We start from the raw sequence: 20,343 nt of genomic DNA on the forward strand, positions 1-20,343 counted from the left end.
AATTTGATTTTAAAGGGAGGCCAAGATTAGCAAGCCTCCATAGAAAAAACTTGGTTCTATCATGGATTTTACTTATACCAAAGGAACTTCCACCACTCAACCATGAGGTTTTGTTCTTGTCCTTAAGATTAGGAAGCAGCACAAACATTTCTTTCTTTTTTTCTTTTTTTTAAGAAATATTTTAACTTATATTGAGGGAGTGGGGATTCCAGTTATGTTCATCTGCCAAAGGAAATCGTTTGCAACTATTCTGACTCCGAGAAGACAATTTTTTTTTTTTTTTTCTAAATTAAAGAAACTAAAGACAGCAACATAATGGACCTAATAAGCTTAAAATATGTCGTATCATAGGCTTTTTAGGTTCTAAGCGGAAAACTGACCTTTTTACCAACAAAGAAAAAAAAAAAAAAAAAAAAAAAGAAAAGAAGGGGGAAAATTGACCCATTAATAGGGTCCAATTTCACAAAACAGAAAAATGCATATGCTGTGTGCTTGCCAAAATAAATTTAACAAAATAAATGTTGCCTTATTTGTGTATTTATTTTGTTGAATAAAAAGAAAAACATTTTGCAATATTGAGTCCATTTAACTTAAGCTTTAAGCCGGAGGAAAAAAAAAAAAAAAAAAGTCCATTAACTTAATGGGGTTTACCTAATTCTCTTCTTGGTCAGGGACTCAAAGTCCAAATTCTTTACCAAATCAACCATTAGCATCTAGGTAAGGCCTGATAATTTGATTCAATAAACGAATTTTTTCAATAAACTATGAAAGTGAAACAATAAAAGGCAGTGTTAATATATATTACAAGGATATGAAAATCATTTGACAAATATTAAGTAGACTAAATATCTTTCACTAACAGAAAATATCTTTCACTAACACATGATGAATTCCAATAAAACTAAATATGAAAGGAGATAATTCTTTTTTATTGTTAATGAAAGGAGATAAATAAGTTATCTATGATTTGCTTGCTAAAATATTTTAATTAAAAGACTATGGTGTCAATTTGAACAAACTTTAAAGGAATAGATTCTATATATTTTCTCAAGTACGATTTAAAATTAGAGTGGCATTATTGCCGCAATCCTTTCCACCTTGTTTTTTTTTTTTTTTTAAATCAATTTGATTTACTTGTTTGTCAACATTTCCTTCTCTTTAAAATTTTAAAACGTGGACTTGGCCATATAAGTAAAAAAAAAAAAGAAAAAAAAAACAATTTTATTTTTAAAACCTAAACTTAGTTACCAAAATAGGCATGTTTTGGCTATTGTTTCCTATTACAATTTTTTAAAAAAATTAATTCTGTTTTATAACTCTAAAAATAGAAAATAACAACAACAAAGAATTAATCGTTTAAAATTTTTTGAAACATATGGAAAAATTATGTTCTCCCATGCTTAATACTGAGTATTTGGACTCAATATGACAAAAAGAAATTCAGGAAAAAAATATATATCTATATATATATATATATATTTTAATGGAAAAACATAACTTAACAAATAATTTTTTAGTTTCATAAAATAATTTAACATTACTCTCCCTTCGTCAATTACACATGGGCCAAAATGAAGGCCCACAGGTGGTAAAAAAGGTTTTTTATTTTCTTAAATCCTAATGTCTGTGGGTTTTATTTTATATTTTATTATTATTATTATTATTTATTTTCAGTAAAAAGCTTTTTTATTGTTCTTCTATTCCAATGCGTGTATGTGTTCCATCATAAAGCCCTCCCATCCCATCATCTTCTTTGCTTTTCGTACACACTGTGCCTCTCCAGGCAAGGCAGGCGGCGTTTGTTGTTTGGTATGCGAGAAAATCCCAGATTTTCTAAGAAAGCTCATTTCTTGCCGTTAATCGACGGCAATCCAATATAAAAAAGGTTGGATTTTATTTTTGTTTTTTTCTCTATCAATCTCCAGCGTAAACTGAAGGAAATCTCATATCGCACTCAACACCTTCGTTGAGAAAAACAAAAAAGTTTCGACAGCGTTGCGAAATCTTACCATTCTTTCTTTCTCACATCAATCGGCTCTCATTTATCTCTTTCACCAATATACTAAAACGTTTTTATTTTTATTTTTTTTGTGTGGTTTTGGGATTTTCTGGTTTCGAAGAAAATAGTTGATTTGAATTTCGATTGCGGCGAGGATCGATTTTTCTTTGTTCAAATTTAGTTACGGATTTTCCGATAAGGTTTTTGGAAAATTGAGGTTTTGTTAGATTTGAAGCTGTGGTTTAATTTGTCGATATCTCAATGGGTCGAAAGAAGCCAACGGCTCGGGACGACGAGAACCAAACCGCAACAGCAGGTGTAAAATCGAAGAAGAAATCACTGGTTATCGATGACGATGAGTACTCCATTGGTACGGAGCTCTCTGAGGAGCCCCAAGCTGTTGAAGAAGAGAAGGTTGTAGTTACGGGGAAGAAGAAAGGCAAAAAGGGTAGCTCCATAGCTTCACAACACGAAGAAGAAGAAGAAGAAGATGTGGAAAAGTCTTTGGAGGAAGATGATGTTCCGGAGGTTGTGTTCACAGGAAAGAAGAAGGGGAAGTCGAAGAAGGGTGGTGGAAACAGCAGCGTTTTCAGTGCTTCGAGTTTTGGATTGCTTCAAGATGAGGATGTAAAGGATGATGAGGATGAGGATAAATCCGGGGTTCAAAGCGATGAAGAGGAGGACACTCCAGTGGTGAGTTTTCAGGGGAAGAAGAAGCCTTCCAAGTCGTCGAAGAAGAAAACTGGTGGTAGTTTGTTTTCCGCTTCAGCTTTTGATGCTATTGATGGTGATGATGATGACGGAGAGGTGGTTGATAATTCTAATAAAGAAGCTGTGGATGATAATGATGATGAAGCCCCGGTCATTGAGTTTACAGGGAAGAAGAAGTCGTCTAAGGGAGGCAAGAAAAGTGGGAGTTCGTTTGCTGCTGCGAGTTTAGATGTTCTAGATGATGAATTTGAGGTTAAGGATGAAGAACAAGATGTTGCTCCGATTGCTTTCTCTGGTAAGAAAAAGAAGTCATCAAAGGCTTCGAAAAAGAGTGGTGGTGGTAATTCATTTAACTCGGTATTGCTTGATGAGGGAAATGAGGAGGAAGATGCTTCTGTATCCGAAGTGTCTCGAGTTGGTGACGATGATACTGTGGAGCATGAAGAGTCCTCAGTGATTTCGTTTTCGGGTAAGAAAAAATCTTCCAAAAAGAAAAGTAATAAATTGAGTGAAGAAGCTGCAGTGGTTGAGAGTGAAGCTGCAGATGCAATGGAACCTGATGAATCTAAAACCATTAACAAAAATGTAGAGGTTGCAGCAGAAACTTCAAAAAACAAGAAGAAGAAGAAAAAGAGTGGAAGAACTGCTCAAGAAGAAGATGATCTGGATAAGATTCTGGCTGAGCTTGGTGAGCGTTCTGCAGTAGCAAAGCCTGCTGAACCTGCTCCTCTTCCTATCCAAGAGGAGAAAGTTCAGGCTCAGGTTCAATCTGAAACAGCTGCCCCGGTTGCCCCAGTTGATGGTTTGGGTGAAAAAGATGGTGAAGAAGAGACTGTAGAGTCTGCTGCTGCAAAGAAGAAAAAAAAGAAAAAGGAGAAGGAGAAGGAAAAGAAGGCAGCTGCAGCTGCAGCAGCTGTTTCAGTGGATGTAAAAGATGAAACCAAAACTGAAATAGCTGAACCCAAGAAGAATGAAGGGAAGGGGAAAGCTGCTGACAAGAAATTGCCAAAGCATGTGAGGGAGATGCAAGAGGCTCTTGCTAGGCGAAAAGAAGCAGAAGAGAGGAAGAAAAAGGAAGAAGAGGAGAGGTTGAGAAAGGAAGAAGAGGAAAGGCGGAGGCAGGAAGAACTTGAGAGGCAAGCAGAAGAGGCTAGGCGTCGGAAAAAGGAAAGGGAAAAGGAGAAGCTGCAAAAGAAAAAACAGGAGGGAAAGCTTCTAACTGCCAAGCAGAAGGAAGAAGCCCGTAGGCTGGAGGCAATGAGAAATCAAATACTTGCTAATGCAGGAGGTTTGCCATTCCCTGCTGCTGATGCAAGTGCACCGGATAAGCCAGTTAAACGACCCATGTACCAGAAGAAGAAGGCAAAACCAACTGTCAATCTAGAAAATGGTGCAGCTCCTGCTAAGGAAGTAGAAAATATTGATGAAAAGGAAAGCCAACAAGAGAGTGTGCCCGAGTTGGATTCTGTAGAATCAGTGAAGACTGAAGAGACAGAGTCCGTGGATATGGAGGATAAATTGGAGGTTTCTGAAGTTGCTAAAGACAATGGAATAGAAGAAGACGATGATGAGGATGAATGGGATGCAAAGAGTTGGGACGATGCTGTTGTGAATCTCTCTGTTAGGAGTGCATTTGCTGATGAAGAGGTTGACTCTGAGCCTGAACCTGTTGCCAAAAAAGACATAAAGAGTGCAGTATCAACTCCTCGGAATGCAGGTGAGCTTATTTCATATACTTCTTTTGTATTATATATATTTAGCTGGCATATTGTTGTACTTATTATACTTGGATAAAATTGTGTAAGATAGTTAGGAATTTAGAAGCCATTTATGACTTTGTCTACATGTTTGCTGTTAGTTACCTTGTTATTTTTTTCCTTGCCATTGAAGCTGTGTGCAATGTTTTCTTTAAGTTCTCTACAACTAATATGTTTGCAGATCAAATTTTTAAATAATTCTGCTTTGGTGAGATACGCATTATATATTATGATTATTTAGAAATGGAAATATTGTCAAATTTATAATTTATGTTGACGCCGTATTATTACCGTGTGATAAATTATATGGCAAACCATCGTTTATCTCCCTTAATATTTGACATAATTACAAAAAACCACTGCTGGTTTGAAAATTTATCAGTTCTTACCTACCATTAAGCTTAAGTTATTTAAGATGGTAGGATGGAATCGATTGTTTATAATAAGAGAGCTCATGAATTGTAAAATAAGTGTGTGCCTTGTATGATTATGCCCAAACCTGATTATAATTCTTTTACAACTGTTCTGGGTACATGCTAATAAGTTGTGATCTACTTTTGTCTCTCTGTTGGCTTCTTGCATTCTTGAGAACAAGATTAATTCTTATTGTGTAGTTTTTACTTTAACTCCCACTTGCCTTGTTAAATCCCTTGTTATTTTCTTTGCTTAAAGCTTTTGTAAAAGTACCTTGCTCCTGCTCGTTATTTTAACCGAGAACCTATGAAATGAGTACATATGGTCCTACCTGCCAGAATAATTTCATCAAGATGGTAATTAAGTTAATAAGAATAAATTTCTTTTTATAGTAATGATAAGTGGAAGTTTAGTTTTGTCATTGAAGTGTTTGTCCTCAAATATGCTTTAAATTTGGATTTTCTGCATGATCTAATCTTTCTATGGGTGATACTTCACAAATTATATTGCCCAAGTAGTTCTCTCCTAATACTGATGTTGTGTTTTTTTAATTTAAACTTCTAAAATTTACAGCCCCACCTGTGGTTGCCAAGCCTGTGGGTGATGCCAAGAAAGTTCTTCCTTCTCAGCCAATAAAATCTAAGGATGTTGAAAATAAGAAAAAGCATACTGAGGTTGAAATTTTAGACAAAAGTAAGAAAAAAGATGCTTCAGTGAAAAAAGAAGATGCTACTCCCAAGCAGAGTGATGATAACCTTCGATCTCCTATATGTTGCATTATGGGCCATGTGGATACTGGTAAAACAAAGCTTTTGGACTGTATCCGAGGCACTAATGTTCAGGAAGGTGAGGCTGGGGGTATTACTCAACAGATTGGTGCGACTTATTTTCCTGCTGAAAATATACGTGAAAGAACTAAGGAGTTGAAAGCTGATGCCAAATTGAAGGTCCCAGGTTTATTGGTTATTGATACACCTGGGCACGAGTCATTCACCAACTTGCGATCACGGGGTTCAGGCTTATGTGATATTGCGATTTTGGTTGTTGATATTATGCATGGCTTAGAGCCCCAAACGATTGAATCACTCAATCTTTTGAAGATGAGGAATACAGAATTCATTATTGCACTTAATAAGGTGAGACTTATATAGCCGTAGTTGTCTTCTTAGTGGATCTACCAGCTCATCGCTTCTTTGTCCTTGATGAAATTTACTTATGTTTTCTTGATTTTATTAAATTTTCAGGTGGACAGACTCTATGGCTGGAAAGCCACACGCAATGCACCTATTCTTAAGACAATGAAGCAACAAACTAGGGATGTTCAAAATGAGTTTAATATGAGGCTCACTCAGGTTACATGCTATCCAATTTTCTCTTTTATTCAATCTTCTTTTTTTTCTTTTTTCTTTTTTTCCCCCCCTCTTTCCTGTTTGATTCAAATGTTAAATCTTCATACTTGTTTGGGTTTCCAGATCATCAGTCAGTTCTTGTTTTTTTTTTTTTTTTTTTTTTTTTTTTTTTTTTTTTTTTTTTTTTTTTTGTCTTTCCTGTTTGATTCAAATGTTAAATCTTCATATTTGTATGGTTTCCAGATCATCACTCAGTTCAAAGAACAGGGCTTAAATACAGAGCTATACTATAAAAATAGAGAAATGGGGGAGACATACAGTATTGTACCTACAAGTGCCATTAGGTATTTCTGATAGACCATGGCATATTCATTGTTATAATTTGTTTAGTCTCTTCTCCTGAAATGTCCTTTCGTATAGTTTCCTAATATTTGATTCGTGAATATTTCAGTGGTGAAGGGGTTCCAGATTTGTTGTTGCTCTTGGTTCAATGGTCTCAAAAAACTATGGTCGAGAAGCTTACATACAGTAATGAAGTGCAGGTTAATATTCTTTACTATTTGTTTTCAATAACTTCTATGATTGAATGCATAAGACAGTTGAAACTTGGAAAGTCTGACTGTTAACTTATTTTCTTGGTTAGTGTACTGTGTTGGAGGTCAAAGTTGTTGAGGGGCATGGGACAACCATTGATGTTGTTTTGGTTAATGGCGTGCTTCATGAGGGAGATCAAATAGTTGTTTGTGGCATGCAGGTAAGTATCTATTTTTGCATTTTTATGATTTATATTTTATACATTATTATTGCAACCTTTGTATGTGTGTATTAATTATTATTCTAAGAATGGTTTAATTTTTATTGATAGGGACCAATTGTTACTACAATCCGTGCCTTATTGACGCCCCATCCAATGAAAGAACTCCGAGTTAAGGTATTTGTTATTTTCAACACCATGTTAGAACCATACATACTGGAAGCATCTTATTGCAGCTTTTAAAAGTCAGTTTTATTTTTTCGTTTTATGCCTTTTGGAAACCTTATTTCTGCATGAAAAATTGTGTTCTTATTTATTTTTTGTTGTGATGGATGTTAGTTCTACTTCTACCTGTGGGTCTCATTTTGAGTTTTCATACATTATTTTAGTTTATGGTCTTTGACTTACTTGTTACTTGTAATTTCCTATGGTTTCCTACTTTGGGGTCTTAGTCCTATTAGAATTATGACCTAATATGTTTTTCTTTATTACTTATGCTAAGTACCAGTGGAGTTCTTTTCTGTTCCTGCAATGGTCTTGTGCCCAAATTTTGTGCATGTTTGACTACGAAGTGATAGTTTTTTTATGTTTCTTTGCTTTGCCGAGTTCAAAAGTAAATAGTTTAGTAAACAGAAATATGTGTCTGTCTGGTTTTGTGTTAAAAAATGTGCTTTGGACCAATTAAATGTTGAACCCTTGTCTTAGGTAGAAATAACCCTGTTTTGAGGGACTTGTACAATAATAAAAAAAAGAAAAAAGAAAAATAGGTTATTATAGCTTTGGGCGGCTTCGTGCATGCTTCATCTGTTGGTGAGAGCATTTATTTGACTTTTGAATTGTGTATATGCCACATATAGCTTGCTGAAAGATCTAGCACTCAACCCCACTTGTAGGCATGTACTGTAGCTAAGAATGGAATGCAGGCACTGTTTAATTTAACAAATTATCCATCAGTGTTTGCAGAATTCAAACATTAGAATAAATAGCAACCACATTCGGGTAGCACATCATGTTATTATTGTTCCTAAAGCTTATGTTGTAAGTGTAGTCAACCATATATCAAGAAAAAATATTATTCAAGAATAATAAATGTCACACATCTATGTCAAATCCTAATTTTAAATAATTAAAAATAGAAAAATCCATAAATGAATGACTGGGTTTTCTTTTGTTTGTCAAAAATATTATCATTTCTATATCAGGTATCTATAGTTTGATTGGGGTTTCTTTTGTTTGTGAAGTCAAGTATTTTTATCCAAAGGAATTGTAATTGGAAGATAAATGAACTATGGAAATAATTTACCCCATTAAGATTGATACTATCTTATCGGATAATCTGCAAGCTAACTCGGTTAGGGAAGCATGTAAAAATTCATTCAATGGCCTCTATGGAGCTTCATCATGCAAGAGACGTAAGGGTCCTAAAATACTTGTATATGGGATTTATATCCTTACAGGCTCTGTTGAATGCCAAATTTGTTTTCAATACATCCTAATACATTTGTGAATCTTTAATAAAAATTCCAACTCCTAATATCAGACTTTTTGAATTTAGAAATGCATTACTTCTTGGGTTTTTTAGGTGTTTCATAGTGTGTACTTATCTAGCCAGATTAACCTAGCAAAGGAATATAATTGTATCCGAATCCTATGATAGTTTTATGCCATTTTTTGGGCCTGGTAGAACTTGTTAAGTCATTATGAGTGTCTATAATATATATTAGAAAATTAAAAAAAAAAAAACAAATGTGAGAGAGAAAGGGGGATGTCTTGTTTGTTGGGTGGCTTTCTCTGTTGTGCTGTTAAGGGACTAGTGTTGGTGTTTCTTCTGCTGCTGCTGCTGCTACCACTACCACTTAGGCTTTTATGGCAAAAAATGTTTTATTTTTCTGAGTAAGAGAGGTGTATGAACTTCTCTCTTGAGCAGGGAGAGCCTGACTAAAGAGCAGGAGAGTGAGAGACATGCTTACGATTTTCTCTCTCTGTATATATAACATATATATAATATATATATTATATCTTTCTCTGGTGTTACATTTTTCTATTTGTTGGTAGTATAATATATATAATTTTTTTTAATACCGCATGATGCTATTTGCAAGTGATAAACTACTACTCAAGTCGTTTTCTTTTTCCCTTTCATTTCTAAACTCTAATGCATGTAAATTCGGTATTAAAGACTCAGGTTCTTCCTCTTTCTTATACAATTCCCAATGGTCATTGTTATGATAGAGTAGAACAGCAGACAGATTTTTAAGTCAATGTGTGTAGAATTCTTTTAATTGGATCAGAAACTGCTTACTCGTGCATATTGAATTCTGTGCTTTTTTTTTCTTGTGAGATGATATATGGAGGTGTGACAGTTGGAGTTTGTTGTGTCTGTTGATTTCTAAAAATGTCAAGGTTATAAATGAATTGACAATGCAATTCTTGTATGTTGTTAGGGAACGTATCTGCACCACAAACAAATTAAGGCTGCACAGGGTATCAAGATCACAGCACAGGTAATTTTTTATAGATTGAAGCGGAGGTCAAACCTCTCTTTTGAAGTCCAAATTACTTTTTAAGTTGAATTGGTGAGTCTTCCAAGTAAACCCCTATTCTTTTATATTTCATGCAGGGCCTTGAACATGCTATTGCTGGCACTGGTCTATATGTGGTAGGGCCCCAGGATGACTTGGAAGATGTTAAGGAACTAGCTATGGAAGATATGAAATCTGTTATGAGCAGGATTGACAAGAGTGGTGAGGGAGTTTGTGTTCAAGCTTCTACTCTTGGTTCTTTGGAAGCATTGCTGGAGTTTCTAAAAACGCCTGAAGTAAATATTCCAGTAAGCGGCATAAGTATAGGCCCTGTACATAAGAAGGATGTCATGAAGGCCAATGTAATGCTAGAAAAGAAAAAGGAGTATGCCACAATTTTGGCATTTGATGTCAAAGTGACACCAGAGGCCCGGGAACTTGCAGATGAATTGGGTGTAAAGATTTTTATTGCGGATATCATTTATCACTTATTTGATCAATTCAAGGCTTATATTGACAATCTCAAGGAGCAAAAGAAGAAGGAAGCAGCTGATGAAGCTGTCTTCCCATGTGTCCTTAAGATTTTACCTAACTGCATTTTCAACAAGAAGGATCCAATTGTCTTGGGTGTTGATGTCCTAGAAGGCATTGCCAAGGTACTATTATTAATAATTTTTATGTACTTGTACTGTTTGGTATTTAAATATTGACTTTTTAAGAAATATCATTGATCTTATAGGTATGAGTAAAGCTAAAACAAGTCTATTTCTAGATTGTTTGTTTGTTTGTTTTAGTCATATTACAGATGGAAAAAAAAAATTACGTTTAATTAGTTTTTCAAATTTTAGAAGTCTATTTAAGGTGTTAAAATTTGTTGCTCGTTTTAACATGCGCCTTTTCCCTCACCCTTAAATATAGCAATTTTATATATCTACTTAAAAGGTTATATCTAATTCCATATGGTTTGGAGTTTATAATGGTTGTGACCATTATAACTTGCAAGTCCAATTAAATAAAATACAAATCATTTTTTTGGGTAAGTAGAAAGTAGGCTGTCTCAACACTTGTTCTTTTTTATTTTTTATTTTTATATTTAATAGTTATATATTAGATCTATTTATATTGTAAAGACAAAAACAACACCATCTAAGTGTACCAACTTACTCCGACTGCTATTAAACATAATCCAGTTTTCTCAGACCCTATATCCATGCTACATAAAGGACATCTGCTATATTTTCAACAAGTCCCAATGAGTTCCAGTTTTTTTGTAAGCTTGAATTCTGCTGGTTAAAACACACATAGACAACTGATACTCTCTGCATTTCTGGCAGGTTGGAACTCCAATTTGTATTCCTCAAAGGGATTTTATTGATATTGGACGCATAGCCTCGATTGAAAACAATCATAAGCCTGTTGATACTGCCAAGAAAGGGCAGAAGGTCGCAATTAAGGTATGTGATGATTATCCTTGATCTTATTTAGTTTGCTTTTTCCAGTTCAATATAATGCTTGATATGATATTGAAACACATCAATGAGTATGGCATAGGTGGATGTGACTATTATTACCAAAAAAAATATATGTCATGAAACTTTATTTGTTCACTAATTGCCTTGAAAAATGTGATGAGTTGTGGAAATTTCCAAATCATGTATATCTTGGATTAGTATTTGAAATGGTTTACCTTTTGTTCTCTACTACTCTTTTAAATGATCATTTTTTCCCCCCTTCTTGTTTTTGTTTTCTTTAGATAATATGTGATAACTTTTGAACATTTTCTAACAATATAGTCATCCATCTTATCAATTTTCTGATGTACTTGATTGATTATTATTTATTTACTTGTATGCATCAGTCAAGATTATTCATGTAGTTCCTGGATAGACATAACTGTTACGGGTAGCTGCTGGGTTCCATTATTTTCATATTACTATAATTGTCATAAACAGAGAGGAAAAACATAGGGTAGGAAGATTATAGATTATTGTTTATTGAATTGGAACACATGTATGATACCTTCATTTCAAGTCTAGGTTAAAACGTAAACATACTGTATATGAATTTTTATCCTTTTCCCCCAAGCTAGAGCATAATTTTACTAGAAGATTTCATTCAGGTATATGAGTTTTCCTACTAAATTTCAAAATATCCTTTCATCCTTGAATATTTAATATTTGAATCATCCAACTATAGATCAGGATCAATAGGTGTATCTGTAAGTTTTAGATTCCAAAATGCCTATTTGAGATAAAACTCAGAGTTGGACCCTATCTGCGTCACTTGAAATCAAGCTAAGGGTTGGAACTTGAGCTGGCTTTCCATGTGATTTGGATCCTGTTTTTACTCAGCTTAGTAATCAAATTTCTTATGTTAGACATGTTCAATGCTTTTTGTCTAACAAATATTTTTGTTTGTTGTTGTTGTCATTTGAGCAAATATGCCCATCATAAAGTTTAGTGCTTGATTATTTAGCAATTGATCTCTGTAGCAACGTAGGTTTTTGATAGATGGCATTTTTAATATTTGCTATGGAAAATGCCGCAGTAATATGAATGCTCATGGTTACTACTCTGTTGGCTGCTTTTACATAATATTGTCTGTGACACTTCATTTGGTTAGCTTTGGGAGTTTGAAATAATCAAATTAAGTCTTTGGTGTATGTAATGTAAACTTTGAACTGTGCTTTTGTAGATAGTTGGCAGCAGTCCTGATGAGCAACAAAAAATGTTTGGTAGGCATTTTGAGCTCGAGGATGAACTTGTCAGCCGCATTTCAAGGAATTCAATTGATGTGCTAAAAGCTAATTATCGAGTAAGTTCGAATTTCAAATTTACTTCAATGTCCGTATGGATAATGTCTGTTTGTCTTATTAGTTGTCATTTTTAAAATATTCAGGATGATCTGTCAATTGAGGAGTGGAAGCTGCTGGTGAAATTGAAGTCTCTTTTCAAGATACCATGATTTAGAGTTGATGAAACACCAGAGCATATTGGGAGTATCACTGAGTTGTGTGGTTCTACAAAAGGTGCAAAATGGCGAACCCAATTTCTGTCCTGAGGTTTCCATTTCTTCAACCACAGCAACTGATTCGGGCACCAGAGTTGGGTGCCCTTGTATGTAGTGAGGGAGTTGAAGTTCCAGTTTCTGTTGCAATGAGAAAAGCTCATCTTTCCTGCGGAGGATAAAACTGCTCGGATTTTCAACTTCGTGTTTTGTTTTTTTTTTTTTTTTTGGGTTAATTTTTGTGATATACAAGGTCATGGTGGCAGGCAACCTGCAAGATGGAAGTGGTGGTAGTTATCATGGCAGTTTATTCTGGAAAGAAGTTACTTTTTCTCCTTATACAGATTGAATTAGAATTTTTCGCCACATGAAATTTTTATAGATGTTTGTTTGGTCCCGGTAAATTTTTATGTATCAATTTTGGAGAACTGCCTTAGTATAACCATTTCCCTTACTGCTGCCCCTCGTAGTGTTTGGTTTTTTCTTGTAATGGAAGCACGCGCTCTTGCATTGCTTCTTTTCATAACTCAAAAGTTGCATGCATTAAGAATTTTGGAATGAGATTTCAGATGGTGGGGAATCATTATTAGTACCATGGATTAATAGGGTCTATTTTATATTAAAAACACAATTGTTTTATTTTATTTTACTTTGAAGCCATAAAAAGATTTGAAATTAAAAAAAAAAAAAAAAAAAAAAAAAAAAAAAAAAAGAAGAAGAAGAAGATGAGACCACAAAAAGGTTTAAAATAATGAACAAAGAATGAAAGAAAGGATGAATATCATCTAATAACCTGCATGATAATGATTATTTTGTGAGTGGTATTGGACGCTGGTTCAATTAAGCCGTTGTTGAAAAGAAAGAAGAAATTGTATATAAGGGATTACCAGCCGCACCCTTTTGTTCTTATTTCAATTAGATTCCAATAATTTCAAAAATGTCACTTTAGGTGGTAGAGGGAATTTTTTTAACCAGTACTTAAACCAAAAGGGTTCGATTAAATTTTAAGAGAACTTTTAGAAATTGTGAATAATACATCATTCTTATATAAAATAAACAGAACTTGCATATATATATATATATATATGGAAATGATAAATAGAATTAATTATATTTGAATGGAGGTGAAGATCACAGATCAGAACAGCATGATTGAATTGAAGATGAACACATTTTAATTTAGCCATCCAAATGAAGTTCTATACCTATTTTAAGAGACAACATTATCGAATTCGAAAAAAAAAAAAAAAAAAAAAGTCAACAATATTCGTCAAGAAAACATTTGACAAATACTCTACATATGAAACGGACCCATTAGACTAAACCGTGCAATATTTAACCCAAAAAACAAAAACAAAAAAAAGTTAGAAAACATCTACTCAACGGTTCAAAATCAAATCAAAAGGCTGCCACAAGGCCTATATCGGAGGGGGAGAAGAAAATCACAGTTTGTATGGAATGGAAAACTACAAAAATAAAACATCAGCAGCTATGAAATAAGCTACAAAACTTAAATGTGTCATTCGCTACCCATGGCCATCAAAAACTCACCCTCGCATACAACCTCCCCTCCAACATAGGCCTTCCCTTCCATCTTTGCTATTCCAAAGCGTTTCTGCAACTTGACAAGAGTCATTCTCATAACCAATGTGTCGCCAGCAATCACTGGTTTTCGGAATCTCACTTTGTCGATTCCAGCGAAAAAGAAATTCTCACGTGAACCTCCCACATCCGGTTGCAGCATAACTATACCACCAACCTGTGCCATTGCCTACATCCAACGAAACTGAGATTTTGTCACCTATTATCTAAAGACAGATACCATAGGCAAGTTGCAGGTTAACAGGAAAATAATTTCTACTTTTCCAAAATGCATTATGCCGTTGAATTCATGGGATGATACTCCAGGAAACTATTTCCTGCAGTAGATGGTAACCAAGGATTGGTCAAAAGAATAAACATGACTTTAGTAGTTTTCGCTCTTGTATTGCCTGACATCCAGTAGTGTACTCACTTTCAGACAGCTTAAAATTATGAATTGATGGTTATTCAACATAATATTTGAGTAGAAATGCATTATTATTTTTGTACTTGAATTCTGGTGACTCCCATATTTGGTAATTCATGTTTCCATGCATTTTAAGTTTTTGGGCTTGATGTTAGCTAAACAATAGTCTGGGATACATATTGATGCAGGAAATTAAAAAAAATTCTAATAAAATCCATAGAACTTAAATCCTAATTATTTTATTCATACTAGGTGCCATCTTCCGGTTATTTAAAATTTCGGTATTCAATACTTTGTTGGGTTTTATTCTCTATTATTTCTATTTTAGTTATTAAAGTTTTTTTTGTTGAATTTCAAATTTTTTTTTTTTTTTTTATGGATCCTAATAAAAATCATCTTAATCATAAGCATGTGCGTGAACTATGCTATGGATTTTTGATTGAAGACGATGATATAGCTGTGGAAATTGATGGAAAAGAAGGAAACTTTTCTGATGAAAAATCCTCACTGATTATAGATTCACCCATATCTATCAACTTTTTCAAGATGAGGGAGAACAAAAAGATAAAAATGAGAAGACGATGTTAATAATTGTTTCATCTTCAATTTATGCGTATGTCTATTATGAGTAAACGAAGTTATTGAATTTTGGAGTCCCAAAGTTATTGAATTTCAAAATAAGTATGTCTATTATGAGTATTTCTTTTACTTTATTTTTTAAATGTGGTATCTTTGTTTCGTTTTACTTTAATAATTGTTTTCTTGTGAAGATTGATAGGTAAAGGTGATTGCAGCTATCAAAGAATAAGTCAACTATCTTCTTCATCTACTTATTTTATATCTAATGACTTAGAAAGTGGAGAAACTATTGTGAAATGTATCGAAGAGTTGGTGGAATCTATAGAAGTAAAAAAGCAATACAAAAAATAATATGGTAACATATATGTAACAAAATTTTGCCATATTATTTTTTGTATTGCTTTTTTACCTCTATACATTTCACTAACTCTTCGATACTTTTCACAATAGCTTCTCTACTTTTTAAATCATTAGATACAGAATAAGTAGATGAAGAAGATATTTGACTTATTCTTTAACAGCTGCAATCACCTTCACCCATCGATCTTCTTTGACAATTGCAATCACCTTCACCCATCAATCTTCAAAAGAAAACAATTATTACAGTAAAATGAAACAAAGATACCAACTTAAAAAATAAAGTAAAAAAAATACTCATAATAGACATACTTATTTTGAAATTCAATAACTTTAGGACTCCAAAATTCAATAACTTCGTGAGACAAACTCATAAAGTAAAAACAAAACAATTATTAACTTTGTCTTCTCATTTTTATCTTTTTGTTCTATATCCTCTTGAAAAAGTTGATAAATATGGATGAATCTATAATCAGTGAGGATTCTTCATCAGAAAAGTTTCATTATTTACCATCAATTTCCACAGCAACATCATCATCTTCAATAAAAAATCCATAGCATGGTTCACGCACATACTTATGATTAAGATGATTTTTATTAGGATCCATCAAAAAAAGAAAACAAATTGAAATTCAATAAAAAAAACTTTAATAACTAAATAGAAATATGAGAGAATAAAACCCAACAGAGTATTGAATACCGAAATTTTAAATAACCGAAAGATGACACCTAGTTATTTATAGTCAAATATATTTGACTTATTTGGTAAATATAATAAAATAAAATATTTTATTTATTTTAAATTTATTTCAAAAAGTTACTATAATGATGCAATTTCATATAATAATGCAATTCCGTATATGGTAAAAACTATATAATAATACAATTCTGTATATGGCAATTCCGTGTATGGTAAAAACTGTATAACAATGCAATTTCGTGTACGACAATTCCATTAACTGTAATATAAAAATAAAAAAAAATAAAAAAAAAAACTGCCATATACATAAATTAGAAAATAAATACCTCACATTATATGCACCACAAGTAAATAAATAAAATTAAAATAAGAATAAATTTCGTGTATGGCAATTTCATGTATGGTAAAAGCTGAATAACAATACAATTGTGTGTATGGCAATTCCACTAACTGTGTAAATTAAAATTTGTATTATATGAACCTTTTTGTACACAAAGACTGTCCCGAATTTTTTATTTTAATTTCTAAATTTGAAAAATAAATACCTCACATTATATGCACCATAAATAAATAAATAAAATAAAAATAAAGAAGGTGATTTTAAAGGGAATTTGAAAGATGAGTATGCTGACATGTGGCGTATACTCTTCTTCTTTTATATATATATATATATATATATATATATAGAATATAGATAGATTCTCAATCGCATAAACTATGCCTAAATGCTTTTAGCTCCAAGATTTCTCAAGTCAACTGATTTAATTTTCAGAATCACAGATACCCTCTTTTAAATTCCCTTCTTATGTAATTTTGCCTTAAGTACTTTTTATAAAGGATTTTGCCTAAATTACCAAAAATTCTAATCAAGCACATGTTTCTAATAAAATTCTTCATATCATAGCTTGTTTGTATCAAAAACATTTTGCTGATGATCCTATGCATTTTGCAGCCATACAAAATATACAGAAACTCGAGCTCACATTTGTCATGCCCATGTTCATATGCAAACAGGTGAAAGTTCATCAGCGAACAACCCTATGCTGGGTACAAGTACGTGGGCTGTGCACTTTCCCTTAGTACCTCAGCCTCTATAACACTACCCATTCATGGTTATTGATACCGCTACCTTATCCCTGGCAGTTAGGTTTGAAAAACCCATAATATAGAAACTGTAAAGGATTTGAGCAGTGAATCATGTTGGGGACTTCAAAACCCAGTTTCTTCAGACACTTATAATGAGCTTCTTTTGTGAGCAATAGAGTTCATTATCAAGTAAAGCATATCCACTAAACGATTCAATTAGCTGTTTTGAAAATCTCTAGCACCGAATAAGACACTTCATTTGGGCTGATGAGTTCAAACCTCATACAAATAAGCAATAACTTTTTGAAATCAATAACATATTGTACTAATTCCATTACTACCAAAACATGTCAAAGATTTATGTTCAGCTTGGCTACTCAGATCACTTTTTCTCAAACCTGCTTAATCACACACATACACACTAAAAACAAGAGAAAATTTCAATGCATCTGGTACTAAATTGCCTATCAAGGAAAAATGAACCAGCTCTGTATTATAAATACTAAATTCTCAAAGTTTTCCCGAAATCACAAACCAAATTGTAAATATGGGATAATTTATGCTATTGCAGAAGATAAATAATTCATGCTGAGAACCCTTGGGCAGTTTGACAGAACAATTCATGTAGTAGTTGAACAACAAACTACTCAAATATCTTTGAGAAATTTAAGAAATACCTTTGAAGAGAAAACAAACTTAAACATTCTATTATAAACTGCACATAAAATTAAACATGGTGGTATAGCAGAAGCAAAAGTTTTTTTTTTTTTTTTTTTTTCCCACACTCTAATTAGGCATGGAAATACAAAAAATAGAGAGGGGGGGAGGAAAAGCACGAAGCATCAATGTCATGGCGCAGCATCATATGCAAATTGCAAGGAAAATCAATGTCTAAACATGCAGAGTGGATTTACAATTTGAATAATAACAAAGAAAAAAAGAGAGGGCGAGAGAAAGAGAGGAAAAGTAAAACAAAATAAAAACAATGTTGGACACAAAGCAATTACCTCAACCATGAGAACACCAGGCATAATAGGCCTCTCGGGAAAATGTCCAGGAAAAAAGTTATCATTTATAGTGACATTCTTGATTGCAACAGCTGAAACCCCAGGATTATATTCAATCACTCTATCCACTAAAAGAAATGGAAACCTAAACCAGAAACCGAAACCATTTGGTAAATAAATATAAACCTCCAGAGATGACTCATCTGAGCCTAACATGATTTTATTCCTCGTAGTTTCTCAGCCAAAAAAAGGGGGTAGGAAACATTTTGCAAAATAGTAAAAATGCCCTGCATGATTCAACCAGATTACCCAAAAACATAATGGAGATAAATCCACTTACCGATGTGGCAAAATTTCACGAATCTTGTTTATATCAATCACTGTGGGAAATGCAGCATATCCTGCACAAAAAAATAATAAATAAATAAATAACGCATCCCAAATAATTCAATCATCAGTAAGAGGGAGAAAACAAAGCAGAAACCATGATTCAGAAGGCGAAAAATTCCTTACGCAATTCAATGGGAACATCTTGGTTTGGATCTTTTGCATCCTCCAAGGAACAAAATGTGGTGAAATGGGTTGAATTCTTCTTGTTCTTCAAATGGGTAAATATAGGCTGAGATCTGGGTGGGTTTGTGAGAGAGATTCGAGAAGGAGAGAGAAAAACTGGTCGATGCGCGAGAGATGATTGAGCCTGAGGAGCAGGAGGAGACAATAAGGAGTTGGAGAAAACTGCGGAAGCCATTGTTGATGAAACAAAAGAAAGAAAGAAAGCAAAATTGAAGACAAAAGTCTAAGAAGCCCAAATGGTGTCAAAATGGCAATGTGGGTTTTTGTAATTGTGGGCAAAGGCGAAGCTTTTTGTATGAATTTGGTGTTGGGGACGAAGGAATCAAGGTAGGAGAGAGTGTTTGAAGGGTGAGATGGCGGAAATTCCAACGTTGCTCTTGTTTTTGTTTCCCTTTCTTTTTTTTTTATTTTTTTAAAAAAAATTATATGTTTAATGTAAAATTACAAATTACTCCCCGTACAGTTTCAAGTAACTACTAATTTGCCCCAGGTAAAATTTAAAATCGAATAATTTCCCTGTAATTTGATTCAAATGTCAAATTAGTGAACCTTGAGATGGAGATAGCTCAAATGGGAAAAGCAAAATATGAACATTTAAAAATAAATAAATAAATAAATAAAAGAGTTTTCTATTATAAAATGAAAAAAATAACAGCGTAATTAGATGTGGAAAAATTAAATATATGTAAAAACAGTGTAATTAGAAGTGGAAAAATTAAATATATGTAAAAACAGTGTAATTTATAGTTTAAAATATCAAAATTTTTATATTTTCCCCATTTGCTTCATCAAATAGAAGAAATTTTTTATCTTCATAATCATAGATATTATGAAAATTTTCAGTCGATATAAAATTTCTTATCTTTTCTTCTGCTGGTTATCCTCATTTTTACTGTGTTTTTAGTTTTTATTTTTTTATTTTTTTAGATCTGTGTTTTTAGTGCTTGTTTTGCATTTTGTGTTTTCATTTATGTAATTTTTGTTGAGCAAAACGGCGCTCTCTGTTTTTGTATAGAGCATGTCATCTTTCTCTGAAAGAGGCATTCCCTTTATTTTTTCCATTTAAGAAAACATTTTTGAAGAAATTTTCATAATAAAAAATTTTACAGCTGAAGAGAAAAAATTTTTAATTTTTATAATATTCATTAAAATTTACAATATTTTTTTTTATAATTTTATGAAAATTTTCATTATAACAGCTTTTTACCTTTTAATTATTTTGTAATAATTAGGCAAATAAAAATAAATAAAATTCATATTTAATGAATAATATTGAAAATTATATTAGATAACTCTATCTATCATATTTTAAAAAAAAAAATAGTATCACAAATTATAAGTTTATCTACCAATTATTATTTTTTACAATAATAAATTTAATATTTATATAAATATTATAAACTAGATAAAAAATAGAACATAGATTAAAATTAAAAAATATTTTCTACAAATTAAGATTAAAAACTTCGATGTCGATGGTATTTGTTACATACCAATTTAATTTTCAAATATTTCTGTCAA

General features: G+C 32.7%; 2 protein-coding genes and 1 long non-coding RNA gene across 3 annotated transcripts; 1 reads left to right on the forward strand and 2 right to left on the reverse strand.

Moving 5' to 3' along the window:
• The first annotated feature begins 1,721 nt into the window (after positions 1-1,721).
• LOC107427478 (eukaryotic translation initiation factor 5B) lies at positions 1,722-13,115 on the forward strand. The gene is made up of 13 exons (XM_025077678.3): positions 1,722-1,885; positions 2,121-4,427; positions 5,455-6,017; positions 6,126-6,233; positions 6,474-6,574; positions 6,682-6,772; positions 6,874-6,984; positions 7,096-7,161; positions 9,429-9,488; positions 9,605-10,162; positions 10,841-10,960; positions 12,201-12,320; positions 12,405-13,115. Exons 2-13 carry the CDS (start codon positions 2,261-2,263, stop codon positions 12,468-12,470), a joined length of 4,131 nt encoding a protein of 1,376 aa, XP_024933446.3. The 5' UTR covers positions 1,722-1,885; positions 2,121-2,260; the 3' UTR covers positions 12,471-13,115.
• Positions 12,720-19,210, reverse strand: LOC107427465 (uncharacterized). The gene is made up of 4 exons (XM_016037835.4): positions 18,763-19,210; positions 18,590-18,650; positions 18,250-18,394; positions 12,720-14,283 (listed from the first exon to the last, which is right to left on the reverse strand). The coding sequence occupies exons 1-4, from the start codon at positions 18,995-18,997 to the stop codon at positions 14,032-14,034; spliced, it is 693 nt and encodes a 230-aa protein (XP_015893321.2). The 5' UTR covers positions 18,998-19,210; the 3' UTR covers positions 12,720-14,031.
• Positions 15,091-18,243, reverse strand: LOC125424135 (uncharacterized). Its single transcript, XR_007242962.2, has 2 exons — positions 15,667-18,243; positions 15,091-15,630 (listed from the first exon to the last, which is right to left on the reverse strand). It is a non-coding gene; the product is annotated as an uncharacterized LOC125424135 (long non-coding RNA).
• Positions 19,211-20,343: the final 1,133 nt, after the last annotated feature.

Source organism: Ziziphus jujuba, chromosome 9 (assembly GCF_031755915.1).
Source record: "Ziziphus jujuba cultivar Dongzao chromosome 9, ASM3175591v1".
NCBI lineage: Eukaryota > Viridiplantae > Streptophyta > Magnoliopsida > Rosales > Rhamnaceae > Ziziphus > Ziziphus jujuba.